Below are 18,534 nucleotides of genomic sequence, written 5' to 3'. Positions count from 1 at the left end.
CTGTTGAAGGGGCAGTGCTGAGGGAGCACTGCACTGTCAGAGGGGCAGTACTGAGGGAGCGCTGCACAATCGGAGCAGCAGTACTGAGGGAGTGCTGCACTGTCGGAGGGGCAGTACTGAGGGAGTGCTGCACTGTTGGAGGTCAGTCCTGTGGATCAGATGTTAAATCAAGGTTGTGGTTACTTGTAAGGTGATTAATAAAGATTCTATTCCAAGATGAGCAGATAATTCTTTCAGTGTCCTGCTCCTTCTGCCCTCAAACAATACTATGAAAGAATAAATTAACTGGTTAGTTATCGTAATTCTGCTTGTGGCATCTTGCTGTGCACAAAATGGCTGCCATGTTCACCTACATAGCAACAATGACTGTACTTCAAAATGATTCATTGAATGAACCTCCTGGAACATGTGATAAAGCACTATATAAATGGACGTTCCTTTTTTATTTTAGTGGAGAATATCCCTTTGCCTAAACAAAATATATCTTGAGAAAAGGTTTAGAGGAACCAAAAAAGTAAAAAATATAACTGGAGAAAGATGTTCCATGATATCTATGAATGCAGCTGGAACATCGGGGTTAGGCTTTGCACCTACCTGACCTAGCCAGGGTCAAAACTGAGCAATGTTCCAAAGTCCGTTCCCAATTAGATAATCAGCGCAAGCTTATAGTGTGCTGGCATTGGCTGCCTCATGTATTTACTGGGTGCTTGCACATTGCTGGGCGCTTGCAGGTTCAGGGTGGGATATCCAACTCTGACACAGGCAATCAAAGGGCTACAGCAGATTTTTAAATGAAGGGGCTTTTTCTGGAAGCCAAAACAATTAGAAAAGTTGTCCTACTTTGATACTGCTATTACGCAATGGTGCCAAGGAAGGACCCCCATGTTTGGAGATGTAGCGGTTCAGGTAAGAAGCAGGAGAATGCAAGTTGACCCTGTTTGGCACGCAAAGGAACCCTCCCCACAACAGTCCACAATGTCTGGCAGGAGGCGACACAATGTGTAAGAGCAGTCTTCAGCATCCATAGGTGCTGACACCAAATTGAGAAATGTTGAGGCCTCAGGAAGCAAACCAAAACAAGGTGAAGAACAGCAAGTAAAGGTAGCAGTGAAGAAGCAAAAACCTGCTGACAAATGTCCAGCTAGACTCTTTCCTCAGCTTCAAAGCCAAGGGATTCAGGCTTTATGGGGCATTCAAATAAAAGATGGTTGCTATCAGAGCACGATAATCTTAAGGCTATCAAAGCACCCTGAAAGGTATGTCAATAACTGTGGAGGAGACTGCTATCTCTCAGGCAAATGCCACATTCAGGTTGTCTAGTCCTTTTATCACAAATTACACTAGCTGTGCCAGAAAACATTCAGGATTAACCAACTTCTGGAGCAGCAGACTTTGGAAAACCATTTCATGACCCAGCAGAAGGAGATATTGGGCCCAAGTTTCAGTTGAGGATTAGAATGGCGCACCTCTGAGAGAGCTGCCAATTTGGTGTTGATTGCAGATGGATCTTCTTTGCCCTGTTTGTAAGCAAAACAGCGGCGTATAACGTAGACCATGATGATCTTGGAAACCCTGGTAGGGCCTGCAGTGTAAGACATGCATCATCTGCCCAGACGTCTGAAGCACTGTTTCAAGATGCAAATAGTTTGTTCTATGATCATAGTGGGGTTTTTTTTTAAACTTTTATTTTATTTTTTCTTGTTTGTTTTTTTAACTCGTCTGATTTGTGCTCATTTTTTAGCATTGGAATATTTCTAATTCAGGAGGCATATTCAGGAGGCAAATCCTTCGGAAACCCACTGTGATTGAAGAACTGACGAGAGTTCAGCAGAACAGGAAACTGGTTGGAGAGCAAGCATGAAAATGCTTCATAAGAATACAAATGCACATTACGCTTAGGGTGTGACAACTATCTAATACGTACTACTGAGTCCCATGCTGGTTGGCAGGACAATTTCAAAATAATGAAGGGAGATGCTTTGAAAGCACCCAGTTGCAGAAAGAAAGCATGCCAGGGAGATCAGCAAGCACCAGCAACACCAATCATATCTGTAGGCCCTGACACCCCTGGTAATGGCAAAGGACAACTCGTTCCATAGGCACTGGGTCAGGACTAAGCAAGTGGCAGCATTGTACCAGCAGCTGCAAGGACATCTAATAGCCAACCAGCATGGGAATGGGATTGCCACGACAAGAAGGTTAACCACTGTCTTCAACATTTCTGCCTCAGTCACTTACAGGCTAGGATATGGATCATCCGAAGTATTGACCAAGGTGTTGGTTGCACATGTAAGGAACGGGTGACTGATGCATTGGTCAGCATGGCTAACACTTTCATCTCTCTTCCCACTGAATAGCAACAGAAGCGTGACACAGCTGCCGACTATCATTGCACTGCTGTATTTCCCAAAGTAAAGGGATTATTGATAGCTGCTATGTGGCCATCCCGGCACCAGTATATCTGCCACCACAACTTCCTCATCCTTCTCAATGGACTGTCACTCATCCGTTGCTACCTCTTCAACCTCAATAACTGTATCCTCTGCTGTGTATGTAGCTGTGCAGTGCCTGGAAATGTTAATATGTAAGGTGTTGTGAGCTAACATCTTATCCTGTGCAGGCTCTGGTTCCAAACCTACAATGACAGAAAAGAACAACTATTTGAAGAAGGGCCCAACTTGTTCTGAAGAAGGGATTGACCTGAAACATTGACCACATAAGCTGACTGACCCGCCGTGTTTTCTGCATTTTCTGGTTTTGTTTCCGTTTGCCAGCATTTGTAGACATTTTTCTTTTTTCTTTGAAACCTAGTCGATCTCTCATGGCATTGTACACAGAGTCAAGAGCAAATGTAGTCTATAGGCAAAGCAGGATTGCACCACAGCCTGCAAACATCGTTCAGTGCTAAAATGAACCCTTCATTCACCCAGCCTGCCCAGCTCACCTCCATAATCCAAGCATGACTCAGTTGACAAATAGGCCAAGAAAAGCAGGACAAAAATAAGAAAAATGCTTCTTTGCAATAAGTTTGCATCGGCAAATAACTATTTTTTTTAGATTTTACATTTCTACAAATAAACACAGGAATGAAGATAATCCAAAACTTTACACGCAAGTACTGAAACCACACAAATTGAAAGGATTCAACGTGTTCCTTATTCCGTGCAATTGAAGGGGGAGTATGGAAGCAGCCATAAGAAAACATCATGGTGCCAAAAACACAATGGTATCCTCCCAGCAACTGCAAACATTTCATTTTCTCTAAACACGTTTCATTTATTTGTGATACAACAACGACTTAGAGTTATACAGCACATTTAACATAGTAAAATGTCTTAAGGCGCTTCACAGGAGCGATATCAATTAAAAAAAAAACATTTTTGACATCGAGCCACAGAAGGAGATATCAGGACAGATGACCAAAAGCTTGATCAAAGAGGTATGTTTTACGGAGCATCTTAAAAAAGAGGGAGGTAGTGAGGTGAAGAGGCTTGGGGAGGGAATTCCAGAGCTTCGGGCCCAGACAGCTGAAAGTATGGCCACCAATGGTGGAGCGATAAAACCGGGGATGCGCAAGAGGCCAAAAGAGCACAGAAATCTCAGAGGCTTGTAGGGCTGGAGGAGATTACAGAGAAAGAGAGGCACAAGGCTATGGAGGGGTTTCTAAACAAGGATGAGATTTTAAAATTGAGACATTGTCGGACCAGGAGCCAGTGAAGATCAGCAAGCACAGCAGCAATAGGTGAACGAGATTTAGAGTGAGTTAAGATATGGGCAGCAGAGTATATAATATATAATAAATATAAATACTGAAGATGGAGCAAAAATGGTTGTATGACTGGGCAGGGCAATTGAGGAAAGAGGTCATGTGATGAAACCTCCTGGACTAAATCCAACTAGAGTTGGCAATCCTACATATATATCTTTACAAATAGCAGCTGCTATGTGGAACATCAGGTTGGACACATCTGTGACAAGGAATGTGTGATATGCTTTGACATTGAAAATTCCTATCACAGCGCCACCTACTCATCTAATTAGGAAGTACTATAATGGGGTTTCCCTACAACGAGATTTACATGAAGGTTTTCAATGAAACTCGTAGCTGCATGCCAAAGTTAATATATAAAGATATTTGAATGCTGACTCCAAGATGCACCTTTTAACAGAGCTCGAATTATGAGATATTATGTATGATGTTTGTGTGATTGTCTGCATACCTATTTGGGAGGGAGTGAGAAGGGAACAAATATAGGACTACAACTTCCATTTTTGAGCTTCGCGCCCAAAAATGTGCGTTATTTCTGGCGTGGGGGTTAAAAAAGGGTTCTCAGATCGCGGGCTTCTCACCCATTCTGAAAACACCTAGTTTACATTTTTAAAAATGGGCGTTACCGCGAGCAATATCAAATGGGCGGTAGTGTTAAATTTTTCTGACCTTCTGCTGTAAAGTGTGGCCGTCCTTAGCAACGGCAAGGCAACGCTCCATTCCCACAATTCTGGAAGTCAAGGGTCACCATGACATGTGCAGAACAGGAGACAGAGAGAGAGGGAGCTCAAGGCACTGAAAGCGTGTGTGGCTGTGGTGTGTGCCTGTCTGGCTGTTGTGGGAGGCACGAAGGAGATTCACCAGCAGCAAAAAGCCTACTAAGCACCAAGAATAAAGTTGGCACAGGGTTTTTGTCCAACAAATAAGATATAACATGGAAGGGATGGAGGAGGCCCTGGAGCTGGTAGCCAGGAACACTGGTGGCAGAGGGCTCCCAGTGGTCCCGGAGCACCGCACTGCACCCCAAGGTGATGCATCCCCATTGCCAACTATACATGAGAGCCAGCAGCAACATCTTGCTTATGGCTCGGAGCACGCTCCCACCTCGGGACCGTCCTTTCCCGTATCCATCCAAGCAGCGCTTCGGCCAACACCCTCACCCCCCCGCACCGCTCCCCCCCACCAGCACCCAATGAAGCATCGCCTGAGGACCTCCTCGGCCAGGAGGGGAAGGGGAAGGGGTGGAGGTGGGGAGGAGAAGCGGGGTGGGGGGGGGAACGGGGACGCGGGGGGAAAGGGTCGCTTTGTACAGAAATACTGATGATTTTAGGCTAATGTTCGGTTTAAATGTTTTTTATTTAACAAAACCTTGCAGCACATTGGCTCAGATAACTGCACCATTACACGCTGGTGATTCTTTAACATCAAAGGGTATAATGACACTTAACTTCAATCAACTTAAACTTTAACTGTCACCAAGGTGATGCCCACCATTGATGTATGACCTACACACCCAGCAGTGTGTCAGCCTTGTAAATAACACCAACGTTCTTTCATAGAAACATAGAAACATAGAAAATAGGTGCAGGAGTAGGCCATTTGGCCCTTCGAGCCTGCACCACCATTCCATAAGATCATGGCTGATCATTCCCTCAGTACCCCTTTCCTGCTTTCTCTCCATACCCCTTGATCCCTTCAGCTGTAAGGACCATATCGAACTCCCTCTTCAATATATCCAATGAACTGGCATCAACAACTCTCTGCGTCAGGGAATTCCACAGGTGAACAACTCTCTGAGTGAAGAAGTTTCTCCTCATCTCAGTCCTAAATGGGCTATCCCTTATCCTAAGACTGTGTCCCCTGGTTCTGGACTTCCCCAACATCGGGAATATTCTTCCCGCATCCAGTCCAGTCCCGTCAGAATCTTTTACGTTTCTATGAGATCCCCTCTCATCCTTCTAAAATCCAGTGTATAAAGGCCCAATCGATCCAGTCTCTCCTCATATGTCAGTCCAGCCATGCCCAGGAATCAGTCTGGTGAACCTTCGCTGCACTCCCTCAATAGCAAGAACGTCCTTCCTCAGATTAGGAGACCAAAACTGAACACAATATTCCACGTGAGGTCTCACCAAGGCCCTGTACAACTGCAGTAAGACCTTCCTGCTGCTATACCCAAATCCCCTAGCTATGAAGGCCAACATACCATTTGTCTTCTTTACCGCCTGCTGTACCTGCATGCCAACTTTCAATGACTGATGAACCATGACACCCAAGTCTCGTTGCACCTCACCTTTTCCTAATCTGCCACCATTCAGATAATATTCTGCCTTCATGTTTTTGCCCCCAAAGTGGATAATCCCCTAGTAAATCAGATAACACATTGTTTTACAGATCCATTTTACACTACATACTGCAGAATGCATAATTCTGCTGCTCAGGTGAAGCTGTGTCCCTTTAATATAAGAATATAAAAACATAAGAATTAGGAACAGGAGTAGGCCATCTGACCCCTCGAGCATGCTCCGCCATTCAAAAAAATCATGGCTGATCTGGCCGTGGACTCAGCTCCACTGACCCGCCCGCTCCCCATAACGCTTAATTCCCTTATTGGTTAAAAATCTATCGATCTGTGATTTGAATACATTCAATGAGCTAGCCTTAACTGCTTCCTTGGGCAGAGAATTCCACAGATTCACAACCCTCTGGGAGAAGAAATTCCTTCTCAACTCGGTTTTAATTTGGCTCCCCCATATTTTGAGGCTGTGCCCCCTAGTTCTAGTCTCCCCGACCAGCGGAAACAACCTCTCTGCCTCTATCTTGTCTATCCCTTTCATTATTTTAAATGTTTCTATAAGATCACCCCTCATCCTTCTGAACTCCAACGAGTAAAGATCCAGTCTACTCAATCTATCATCATAAGGTAACCCCCTCATCTCCGGAATCAGCCTAGTGAATCGTCTCTGTACCCCCTCCAAGGCTAGTATATCCTTCCTTAAGTAAGGTGACCAAAATTGCATGCAGTACTCCAGGTGTGGCCTCACCAATACCCTGTACAGTTGCAGCAGGACCTCCCTGCTTTTGTACTCTATCCCTCTCGCAATGAAGGCAAACATTCCATTCACCTTCCTGATTACCTGCTGCACCTGCAAACTAACTTTTTGGGGATTCATGCACAAGGAAGACTCTAAAAGAGTTTCATGCACAAGGACCCCCAGGTCCCTCTGCACCGCCGCATGTTGTAATTTCTCCCCATTCAAATAATATTCCCTTTTACTGTTTTTTTTCCCAAGCTGGATGACCTCACATTTTCCGACATTGTATTCCATCTGCCAAACCTTAGCCCATTCGCTTAACCTATCTAAATCTCTTTGCAGCCTCTCTGTGTCCTCTACACAACCCGCTTTCCCACTAATCTTTGTGTCATCTGCAAATTTTGTTACACTGCACTCTGTCCCCTCTTCCAGGTCATCGATGTATATTGTAAACAGTTGTGGTCCCAGCACCGATCCCTGTGGCACACCACTAACCACCGATTTCCAACCCGAAAAGGACCCATTTATCCCAACTTTCTGCTTTCTGTTAGCCAGCCAATTCTCGATCCATGCTAATACATTTCCTCTGACTCCACGTACCTTTATCTTCTGCAGTAACCTTTTTTGTGGCACCTTATCGAATGCCTTTTGAAAATCTAAATACACCACATCCATCAGTACAGCTCTATCCACCATGCTCATTATATCCTCAAAGAATTCCAGTAAATTAGTTAAACATGATTTCCCCTTCATGAATCCATGTTGCGGCTGCTTGATTGCACTATTCCTATCTAGATGTTCCGCTATTTCTTCCTTAATGATAGCTTCAAGCATTTTTTCCACTACAGATGTTAAACTAACCGGCCTATAGTTACCTGCCTTTTGACTGCCCCCTTTTTTAAACAGAGGCGTCACATTAGCTGCTTTCCAATTCGCTGGTACCTCCCCAGAGTCCAGAGAATTTTAGTAGATTATAACGAATGCATCTGCTATAACTTCCGCCATCTCTTTTAATACCCTGGCATGCATTTCATTAGGACCAGGGGACTTGTCTACCTTGAGTCCCATTAGCCTGTCCAGCACTACCTCCCTAGTGATAGTGATTGTCTCAAGGTCCTCCCTTCCCACATTCCCGTGACCAGCAATTTTTGGCATGGTTTTTGTGTCTTCCACTGTGAAGACCGAAGCAAAATAATTGTTTAAGGTCTCAGCCATTTCCACATTTCCCATTATTAAATCCCCCTTCTCATCTTCTAAGGGACCAACATTTACTTTAGTCACTCTTTTCCGTTTTATATATCGGTAAAAGCTTTTACCATCTGTTTTTATGTTTTGCGCAAGTTTACTTTCGTAATCTATCTTTCCTTTCTTTATTGCTTTCTTAGTCATTCTTTGCTGTCGTTTAAAATTTTCCTAACCTTCTAGTTTCCCACTAACCTTGGCCACCTTATATGCATTGGTTTTTAATTTGATACTCTCCTTTATTTCCTTGGTTATCCACGGCTGGTATCCCTTCTCTTCCCGCCCTTCTTTTTCACTGGAATATATTTTTGTTGAGCACTATGAAAGAGCTCCTTAAAAGTCCTCCACCATTCCTCAATTGTGCCACCGTTTAGTCTGTGTTCCCAGTCTACTTTAGCTAACTCTGCCCTCATCCCACTGTAGTCCCCTTTGTTTAAGCATAGTACGCTCGTTTCAGACACAACTTCCTCACCCTCAATCTGTATTACAAATTCAACCATACTGTGATCACTCATTCCGAGAAGATCTTTTACTAGGAGATCGTTTATTATTCCTGTCTCATTACACAGGACCAGATCTAAGATAGCTTGCTCCCTTGTAGGTTCTGTAACATACTGTTCTGAGAAACAATCCCATATGCATTCTATGAATTCCTCCTCCAGGCTACCCCGTGCGATTTGATTTGACCAATCGATATGTAGGTTAAAATCCCCCATGATTACTGCCATTCCTTTTTCACATGTCTCTATTATTCCCTTGATTATTGTCCGTACCACTGTGAAGTTATTATTTGAGGGCCTATTAACTACGCCCACCAGTGACTTTTTCCCCTTACTATCTCTAATCTCCACCCACAATGATTCAACATTTTGCTCATCAGAGCCAATATGATCTCTCACAACTGCCCTGATATCATCCTTTATTAACAGAGCTACCCCACCTCCTTTTCCTTCTTGTCTTTCCTTCCGAATTGTCAGATACCCCTGTATGTTTAATTCCCAGTCTTGGCCACCCTGCAACCACGTTTCTGTAATGGCCACCAAATCATACCCATTTGTAATGATTTGTGCCGTCAACTCATTTACTTTATTTCGAATGCTGCGTGCATTTAAGTAGAGTGTTTTAATACTAGTTTTTAAACCATGATTTTTAGTTTTGACCCCTCCTGCAGCCCCTTTATATTCATACATATTGTCCCTTCCTATCACCTTGTGGTTTACACTTACCCCAGTGCTACTCTGCTCTGTTGCCTCCTGCCTTTTGCATTCTTTCTTGGGGTCCTGTTCATCTGAGCTCTCACCCACTCTAACTAGCTCAGAGCCCTCTCCTGGGTTCCGAATACTCCTCGCATTGAGGCACCGAGCTTTCAGGCTTGCCTTTTTATTACACTTTGACCCTTTAGAATTTTGCTGTACAGTGGCCCTTTTTGTTTTTTGCCTTGGGTTTCTCTGCCCTCCACTTTTACTCATCTCCTTTCTGTCTTTTGCTTCTGTCTCCATTTTGTTTCTCTCTGTCTCCCTGCATTGGTTCCCATCCCCTTGCCATATTAGTTTAACTGCTCCCCAACAGCACTAGCAAACACTCCCCCTAGGACATTGGTTCCAGTCCTGCCCAGGTGCAGACCATCCGGTTGGTACTGGTCCCACCTCCCCCAGAACCGGTTCCAATGCCCCAGGAATTTGAATCCCTCCCTGCTGCACCACTGCTCAAGCCACGTATTCATCTGAGATATCCTGCGATTCCTACTCTGAGTAGCACGTGGCACTGGTAGCAATCCCGAGATTACTACTTTTGAGGTCCTACTTTTTAATTTAGTTCCTAGCTCCTTAAATTCATCTCGTTGGACCTCATCCCTTTTTTTACCTTTGTCATTGGTACCAATGTGCACCATGACAACTGGCTGTTCTCCCTCCCTTTTCAGAATGTCCTGCACCCACTCCAAGACATCCTTGATCCTTGCACCAGGGAGGCAACATACCATCCTGGAGTCTCGGTTGCGGCCACAGAAACGCCTATCTATTCCCCTTAAGGCCATAAAGTCTAACTGTTACTAAGTAAACACTGACTGAAGTCAGAGTTTAATTGCTCTTGAGACTTGCTTTTATTAAAACATGATTTGTAAAATCATTTCAAAGTTACAGATATTCTGGCTCCTTTGTCTATTGACTGCCTACATTTCTTGTACTTTTTTTGAAGTGTGACACAGAAATTTGAGTGTGTCACTTCAAGTATTATGAAGAAATGTGATTGGGTAAAGAAATTTCTTCTGAATTCCCTAAGAGTGGTAAGAATGTGGAACTTGCTACCACAAAGAGTAATTGAGGCAATTAGCATAGATACATTTAAGGGAAAGCTAAATAAGTGCATCAGGGAGAAAGGAATAGAAGGATATGCTGAGAGGGTTTGATGAAGAGACGTGGGAAGAGGCTGATGTGGAGCATAAATGCTGGCATAGACCAGTTGGGATGAATGGCCTGTTTCTGTGCTGTAGATTTTATGTAACTATGAAATGTATACGAGACTTACCATCCTAGAAACGGCCCAAGATTATCACCAGTCTCCTGCTGCAACTTTGGCAAGAGACAGCAGAAACCCCAGAGAAACAGAATAAGTGGTCATTTGCAGCCATTTACACTGTATTATGTTCCGAATAACTCCACGAGACTGCGTTGTAAGCTCAAACTATTGTGACCTTGGTCTCTTTAATGTAACTCCAAAGAGGAAGCAGCATGGTGGATTGCCTTTTATACCTGCTTGCCCGGGGTGCACAGGTGACCCTTAGGTCTCCCACAGGTGTGCCCCCTAGTGGCAAGTCTTACACATTGGTGAGGTTTGCATACATAACATCACTCTCCTCCAAGGTCTTATGTACAAGTTGAGGCGATCTGGTACTCTGCGTTCCCAGGTCGAATGCCTGAGATGAAGTCCTGGCATTGGTGAGTTGGTCTGATCCGACTGTCGGGCATGGTGGGTTCATCCTCATAGTTGACATCGAAGTCGATTGCTGGTTGGGCGTGTGTTGGCGGATCATAGATGGTAAAGTCTTCTTCAAACTGTTCTTGGTTGTGCATGAATCGCAGTTTGGTCTGATTCAAGTGCTTTCTGCACGTTTGCCCATTCAACAATTTAACAACACTCTATTCCCCTCCTTGACTAAAACAGTGCCAGCAATCCATTTGGGACCATAACCATAATTGAGAACACAGGATCATTAACCACAATGTCATGCGATACAGCCGCGCGATCGTGGTACACGTTATGCCGGTGCCGCCGGGTTTCTACATGATCATTGAGATCCGGGTGGACTAAGGAGAGCCTGGTTTTGAGTGCTCTCTTCATTAACAATTCTGCAGGGGGAGCCCCGGTGAGCGAGTGGGGTCATGTCCGGTAGCTGAGCAGGACCCAAGATAACCGGATCTGCAAAGAGCCGTCCGTTATGCATTTCAAGCTCTGCTTGATGGTTTGGACTGCCCGTTCCACTTGACCATTGGACATGGGCTTAAATGGGGCAGACCTGACATGCTTAATGCCATTGTGGGTCATAAACTCATTGAATTCCGAGCTGGTGAAACAGAGTCCATTGTCAGTAATAAGGACGACGGGCAAACCAAGGGTGGCGAACACGGCCCTGAGGCTTTCAATGGTGGCAGCGGACGTACATGATGACATTATTATACATTCAATCCATTTAGAGTAAGCGCCCACTGATACTAGAAACATCTTTCCTAGAAAAGGGCCAGCGAAATCTACGTGGACCCTGGACCACGGTTTGGAGGGCCATAACCACAGGCTCAGTGGGGCCTCCCTGAGTGCATTGTTCAACTGTGAGCAAGTGTTACATTGGTGTACGCATGGCTCCAATTCTGAGTCAATGCCGGGCCACCAAACGTGCGACCTGGCGATAGCCTTCATCGTGACTATGCCTGGGTGGGTATGTGTAGGTCGCGTATAAATGTTTCCCTCCCTTTTTTTTGGCAAAACCACTCGATTCCCCCATCGGAGACAATCCAATTGGATAGACAATTCATCCTTACGTCGGTGGAACGGCTTAATTTCATCTTGCATTTCCCCGGGAACCGCCGACCAGTACCCATAAGGATGCAGCTTTTTACTAGTGATAGCACAGGGTCTTGGCTAGTCCTGATCTGGCGAGCTGTGATGGGTGACCCCTCACTCTCAGAAGCATCCATTACTAGAAGCAAGTCTGCGGGTTGCGCCATTTCCACCCCGGTGGTGGGCAATGGAAGCCGACTGAGGGTGTCAGCGCAGTTCTCAGTGCCTGGTCTGTGGCAGATTACATAGCCATATGCAGACAATGTTAGTGCCCATCTTTGGATGTGGAATGAAGCATTGGTATTAATACCTTTGCTTTCTGAGAGCAGTGAAGTAAGCTGTTTGTGGTCGGTTTCGAGCTCGAACTGGAGATCGAATAGGTATTGGTGCATTTTCTTAACCCCGTATACACATGCTAACGCTTCTTTTCCAACCATACTGTAGGCTCTTTCAGCCTTGGATAAACTTCTGGAGGCATATGCAACCGGTTGCAGTTTGCCTGACACATTTGCTTGCTGTAACACATAACCGACCCCGTACAATGACGCATCACAAGCTAGTACTAAACGTTTGTATGGGTCATACAACACAAGTAACTTGTTAGAGCATAGCAGGTTTCTGGCCTTATTAAAGGCTGTCTCTTGGGATTTACCCCAAGCCCAGTCGTCACCCTTGTGTAGCAATAAATGCAAGGGTTCCAGCAAAGTGTTCAACCCCGGTAGAAAGTTACCAAAATAGTTGAGGAGTAATAGGAACGAACGCAGCTCTGTCAAATTCTGTGTTCTGGGTGCATTCTTGATGGCCTCTGTCTTGGAGTCCGTGGGTCTGATGCCGTCTGCCGCAATCCTTCTCCCCAGAAATTCGACCTCTGGCGCCAGGAAAACACACTTGGAGCGTTTCAGCCTGAGTCCCACTCTGTCCAGTCGCTTTAGAACCTCTTCCAGGTTGGCAAGTGTTCGGTGGTGTTGCGACCAGTGATCAAGATCTCGTCTTGGAACACCACGGTGCATGGAACCTATTTCAGCAGACTCCCCATGTTCCTCTGGAAGTTGGCCACAGCTGAGCGAATCCCAAAGGGGCATCTGTGGTATATGAACAGTCCTTTATGCATGTTGATGCACGTCAACTTCTTTGATGGTTTAGCCAGCTCCTGTGTAATGTAAGCAGAGGTTAGGTCTAGCTTTGTGAACGACTTTCCCCCTGCTAGCGTTGCGAATAGGTCCTCCACTTTAGGTACTGGGTACTGGTCCTGTAACGAGACTCAGTTGATCGTTGCCTTGTAGTCCCTGCAGATTCTGACTGTCCCGTCGCTCTTCAACACCAGCACAATTGGACTGGCCCACTCGTTGAACTCAACTGGCGATATGATCCCCTCTCGTTGAAGTCTGTCCAGCTCGATCTCGACTTTCTCTTGCATCATATATGGGACTGCTTGGGCCTTGTAATGAACGGGCCATGCCCCAAGAACAAGATGAATCTGCACCTTTGCGCCTGTGAAGTTGCCGATGCCTGGCTAAAATAACGGCGCAAATTTTTTAGCACCTGGGCGCACGAGGTGTCATCCACCAAAGACAGTGCTTTGATATCGTCCCAGTTCCATCGGATCTTTCCTAATCAGCTTCTGCCGAACAGCATTGGGCCATCGCCTGGTACAATCCATAGTGATAAATCATGCACCATTCCATCGTACGATATTTTCACTGCCGCAGTGCCGATAACAGGAATGAGTTCTTTGGTGTAAGTGCACAGCGTTGTGTGAATCGGGCTCAGTTTTGGCCTCTGTGCCTTGTTTCCCCACAGTTTCTCAAAAGGCTTCTGGCTCATGACTGATTGACTCGCCCCCATGTCCAATTCCATGGAGACTGGAATGCCATTAAGTTTAGCTTTTAACATTATCGGAGGGCTTTTGGTGGTGAAGGTGTATACCACATACACTTCCTCTTCATCCTCAGGTTGAGTTGCCTCTCCTGCTCTCCTGATCCGCGCTGGATCGGTCGTCCTCTGCTGACTCTACCACGTAGTGAGTCAGAGGTCATTTACACATTCGCTGGAGATGCTTCATTGTTCCACAGCCATTGCACACATAGTACTTGAATCGACATTGCTGGGCTCTATGACTGCCCCCGCAGCATCAACATGGTATTAATCGATATGCATTCACACCCCATAGCGGCCTCTGAGTCACCCGAGGCCTGGCCTCTGCAGTTGTGTAGGCCTTGCCATGTACAGTTCTGCCTGCTGAAGGCATTATTTTATGCACAATACTTGCTGGTGAGCTTCGATGCTGTGAAGATATCTGTTTCATATTGTCGCTCATGGATATGAAAGCCTGGGTTAGCATGATGGCCTTGCTCAGATCTAGTGATTGCAGCAGTTTGCGAAGAATGATCTCGTGGCCGATTCCAAGCATGAAAAAGTCCCGCAACATTTCCCCCAAAGGTTCAGCAAATTCGTACTGTCCCACATGGCGTCTTAGGCCGGCAACAAAGCTCATCTAGTTCTGGCCCTCAGAGCGATGGCGCGTGTAAAAGCGATACCTGGCCATCAGGATTCTCTCCTTCGGCTTGAGGTGTTCCCAAACCAGCATGCACAGCTCTGTGTAAGTCTTGTCTATTGGTTTGACTGGTGCCAGCAGATTTTTGACAAGGCCATATATCGAAGACCCACATACGGTGACGAGAATCGCCCTGCACTTGACCTCCGTCTCAGCCGTGTCCAGCTCGTTGGCCACGAAGTACTGGTCAAGATGCTCAACAAAGGCTTCCCAATCACCCTCAACAAATCTCTCAAGAATACCAATGGCAGCCATTACCGCGTGAAAGTTCGTGATCTGTAACTCGTCGCCAATTAATATGTTCAGAATAACTCTACAAGACTGTGTTGTAAGCTCAAACCATTGTGACCTTGGTCTATTTAATGTAACTCCAAAGTAAGGAAGCAGCATGGTGGATTGCCTTTTATACCTGCACAGGTGATCCTTAGGTCTCCCATAGGTATGCCCCCTAATGGCAAGTTTTGCACATTGGTGAGGTTTGCATACATAACACCACTGTTTCTCTGGGATTTCCGCCAGGCTTACACCAAACGCATGGCAGGAGACCAGTGGTAGATTGGCAGAATTTAAACTTGATTAGACAGACAGACAGACAGATCATCATGTTCAGTCTAATTTATTTCTCGCACAGTATGAGACATCATCTTCTTTTACCTTCAGCCATCAGAATGAGGCATCCAGACCACATGTCCACCATAGCAGGCCCTGATGTCACTTCATGACAGTCAGGAAATAGAACTGTGATATTGAAAGGAATGGGTAATGTCAGTTTTTCCTTTCCTTAGAGAGAGATATTAGATTAAACAAGCCCGAGGTTGAGAGATGGAATAATTTCAAAAGTGGCAGGAGATCAAATGACACAAAGCCTATAAAGTTAACAGTAATATCATCTTTGCAAGGGAGGCATTTGTGTCTCGTTGAGAAAATAACATAGAAACCTACAAGGCATGATGCATGGTAATACGCAATCTGAAACTGTTTCTCTCCGCGACCCCGCTCTAACTCTTCTTCTGGGTACTCAATCCTTGCCATCGTATGAGGAGGTGCTGATGGAAAACCAGAGGGAAAGTCACCCCAGGACTTTTTGTGAGAATGTTTGTCACTGATCCTAGAACAGCATTAATGGAGAGTTGCACACCAACCTACTCCCCCATGTTAATATTAAAGGAGAAAATTCACATCAATAATGTAGCCTCACTCGGGGCTGGAGTATTGTGAAGAGGTCACCCAGCGCAACTATTCACGTGACACTGTTTAAAGTCTATTCAGTCTACTTGTTTACATACGGATATAATGGCACTTCAGGCTTTTTATTCAATGTAGATAATGGGATGCCAACTATCTCGCCCACCTTTGAATTCGGCCCACAGGTGGTCTACAGTATGAATGGCCGGCAGTGTTTGTCGCCAATGTAATAACATTTCAATACTGATCCACAAGGAACTGATTCCAGTTCAGTAGAATGGAACTGACTGGGATTCAACCAGCACCAAGTTCTCAATCTAAGTGCTCAGGCCCACCCAATGCGTATCCATGTCTCTTCTCCTAATGCCGTCTGCAGATACCTGTTCCCAGACTAAGGGATCCCATCCTACATCTTTCCACCATCCCCATTTCCTGCTCCTTCTGCACTCACCCTGTCACCTGGCTGAAGGAACTAAAGGGGGCTGAAATTCTGCTCCTGGTGTACTGCAAAACCGGTGCATTTTTGCCTGGTAAGTCTTGGACTGCTGTAAAACAGAAGGAGCTCCCAGGTTTACCACTGTCCCCTCATTTAAACGCAGCTCCTGTGCTCCCAGTTCGATTTAAGTCAGGCTCCGCTAGTGCAGAGGTCAGGATTTCCTGGGCTGGAGCAGAAACGTGCTGTTATAGCTTCTTAAAGTGACACCTGCACTTCCTAATCGCAGCAAAGTTTGAAGTTGAGCATTTCCTGATGTTTTTTTTTGCTGAGATAAGACAAGAGCATGTTAACGTCCATGGGGAAAGCTGGACAATCTACCTCAGGCAAAGTAAATGCAGCTTGAATCTGCTGCAATTGACAGGGTAGATTTTAACCTTTAGGCGACTGACCAGCCTCAAAGCACTGACGCCCCGACCTCATTTACATGAGCGAGCTGCGGGCAACAAATGGGCTCCTTAAAGCAACTCACCGGATCGAGGCCTACCAATATCAAACTGTCCCAGCCGCCGGAGGTCGCGATCACAGAGTGCGGGGTGGGAGGGAGGGTGGGGTCTCCAGGGCCACAACAGTGTAAATTAGTTTTGCGTGGCTCGGAGGATCATTTCTGCTCTTCCTGGCTCCACAAAAATAAGTTCCAAGCTTAACTTTGCTGGGCCTCTTCGGCTCCATAGATCAGAGACTACAGAGCGCAGGCTCTGACAAGTTCCAACCTAAAATGGCATTCCGGGTCCTACTTACATCATGGGTGCCTGATTTACATAGTAACAGGTGCTACTGCCTGAAACAGGCAGACACTTTGGACTCCCGGCAGCAGACACCTTTCAAAATGGCCACATTGTCAGGGTTAATGGGTGGTATGGCTACCAGCCCCATTTTGAAGTAATTAATGTCTCATTAACACCAGGCGAAGCAAGTGTAAAATAGCCCCATACTGTTAATACCCCCTATATTATACAAATCTTGTTGTTTTCTTTACACCAGAGGATTGCAGTGCAACATACTGTGGCTGCAATGAGATCACTATTTCATCACACTGAGGTTTTGTTGTATTGCCTGTGGCAAAAAATAAATGATAAAATATTATTTTCAGAGCATGCTCAGCAGTTCCAGTCAACAGTTTTGATCTTGAAGATCTGGCATTTACTTTATAAATATTAAAGACCAATATCTGAACTCCTGAGGAATCTTAAAGCTCCTTATACTCAACCTATGAGCAGCACTCAATTTCACATTACACAATATAATTTATGCATTTAATAATACTCTACTGACTTAACAAAATTTTAAACTCACACTTATATCCTCAGACATCACAGAACTAACGGTGCAATGTTTAGAACTTACCCTTGAGTCTCTCGAACTGTAATTTTCTTTGACAGGACTTGATAATAGGGCAGCTTCTTGAATTTCTCTGATCCCACAGCCACATAATACTGGTTGTTTTCTAATTCAGCTGCACCCAGCAAGGGCCTCCCATCTAGCGTGCAGAGTCTGTAAATATGCAAAAAAAGGAGAGCCTTACTATCTTTATTTTGACCAAATTTTTAAAGTTTCTTTTTGGGTGATTTTGTACATCGAAAAAGGGGTTAAGTCGAGGAGATGGAGAATCAAAAAAATATATTTTGTCAGAGAATTTCCACGATCCTCCCAATCGCCCGCTGTTACTTCGTTAGCTGTTTATGCCATTTTTTCAGGGTTCCGCCAGAGCGCCCCTGCATAAATTCCAAGCCTACTCTCAAGATCAAGTACTCTCAAGTCAGACTTAACGTAGAATAGATGCTATCTTGTGACCGATTTTCCTGTTACCCCTTCTGCGCCTGAACACCATTCAGGCAGAGCGCATCTGATTTTCCATTCCCCTCAAGACAAACCCTGGCAATCCACGGACAACATAAAGGAGGTGAAGACACAGTGTCATGGGTCTCCGTTCCTATTTCCTCTCCTTTGCGCCTGAAATTGTGCATTCCCTACGTGTACTGCACAGGGATTTTGGCCCCATTGATCCAACAATGCATCTTAATACCAGTTTTGGAACAGCACCTCCTGCTGTATCATGGTGGTACTTCCATTTCCTGTAAAACTAATCACAGCCTCCATTTTTACTTTCTATCTTCAGAGATGCTGACGGGTTGTAGTGGCCCCATGTGAAATGTACTTGGGCTGTTGTAGTGCAATGAGGTAAAATAAAACCAGGTTCATTAGA

At 45.2% G+C, this 18,534-nt stretch overlaps 1 protein-coding gene across 1 annotated transcript in view; it reads right to left on the bottom strand.

Annotated features, from left to right (window-relative positions):
- LOC139266767 (doublecortin domain-containing protein 2) overlaps positions 1 to 18,534 on the bottom strand; it is a 233,875-nt gene that overhangs the window by 133,506 nt on the left and 81,835 nt on the right. The window contains exon 5 of the mRNA XM_070884359.1: positions 17,676 to 17,822. Coding sequence (XP_070740460.1) covers positions 17,676 to 17,822 — 147 coding nt within the window. The remainder of the gene's footprint in view (positions 1 to 17,675; positions 17,823 to 18,534) is intronic.

This window comes from Pristiophorus japonicus, chromosome 7 (assembly GCF_044704955.1).
Source record: "Pristiophorus japonicus isolate sPriJap1 chromosome 7, sPriJap1.hap1, whole genome shotgun sequence".
Lineage (NCBI taxonomy): Eukaryota > Metazoa > Chordata > Chondrichthyes > Pristiophoridae > Pristiophorus > Pristiophorus japonicus.
Note: the sequence above shows the minus strand (reverse complement) of the source record. Positions and strands in the feature narration are given on the sequence as shown.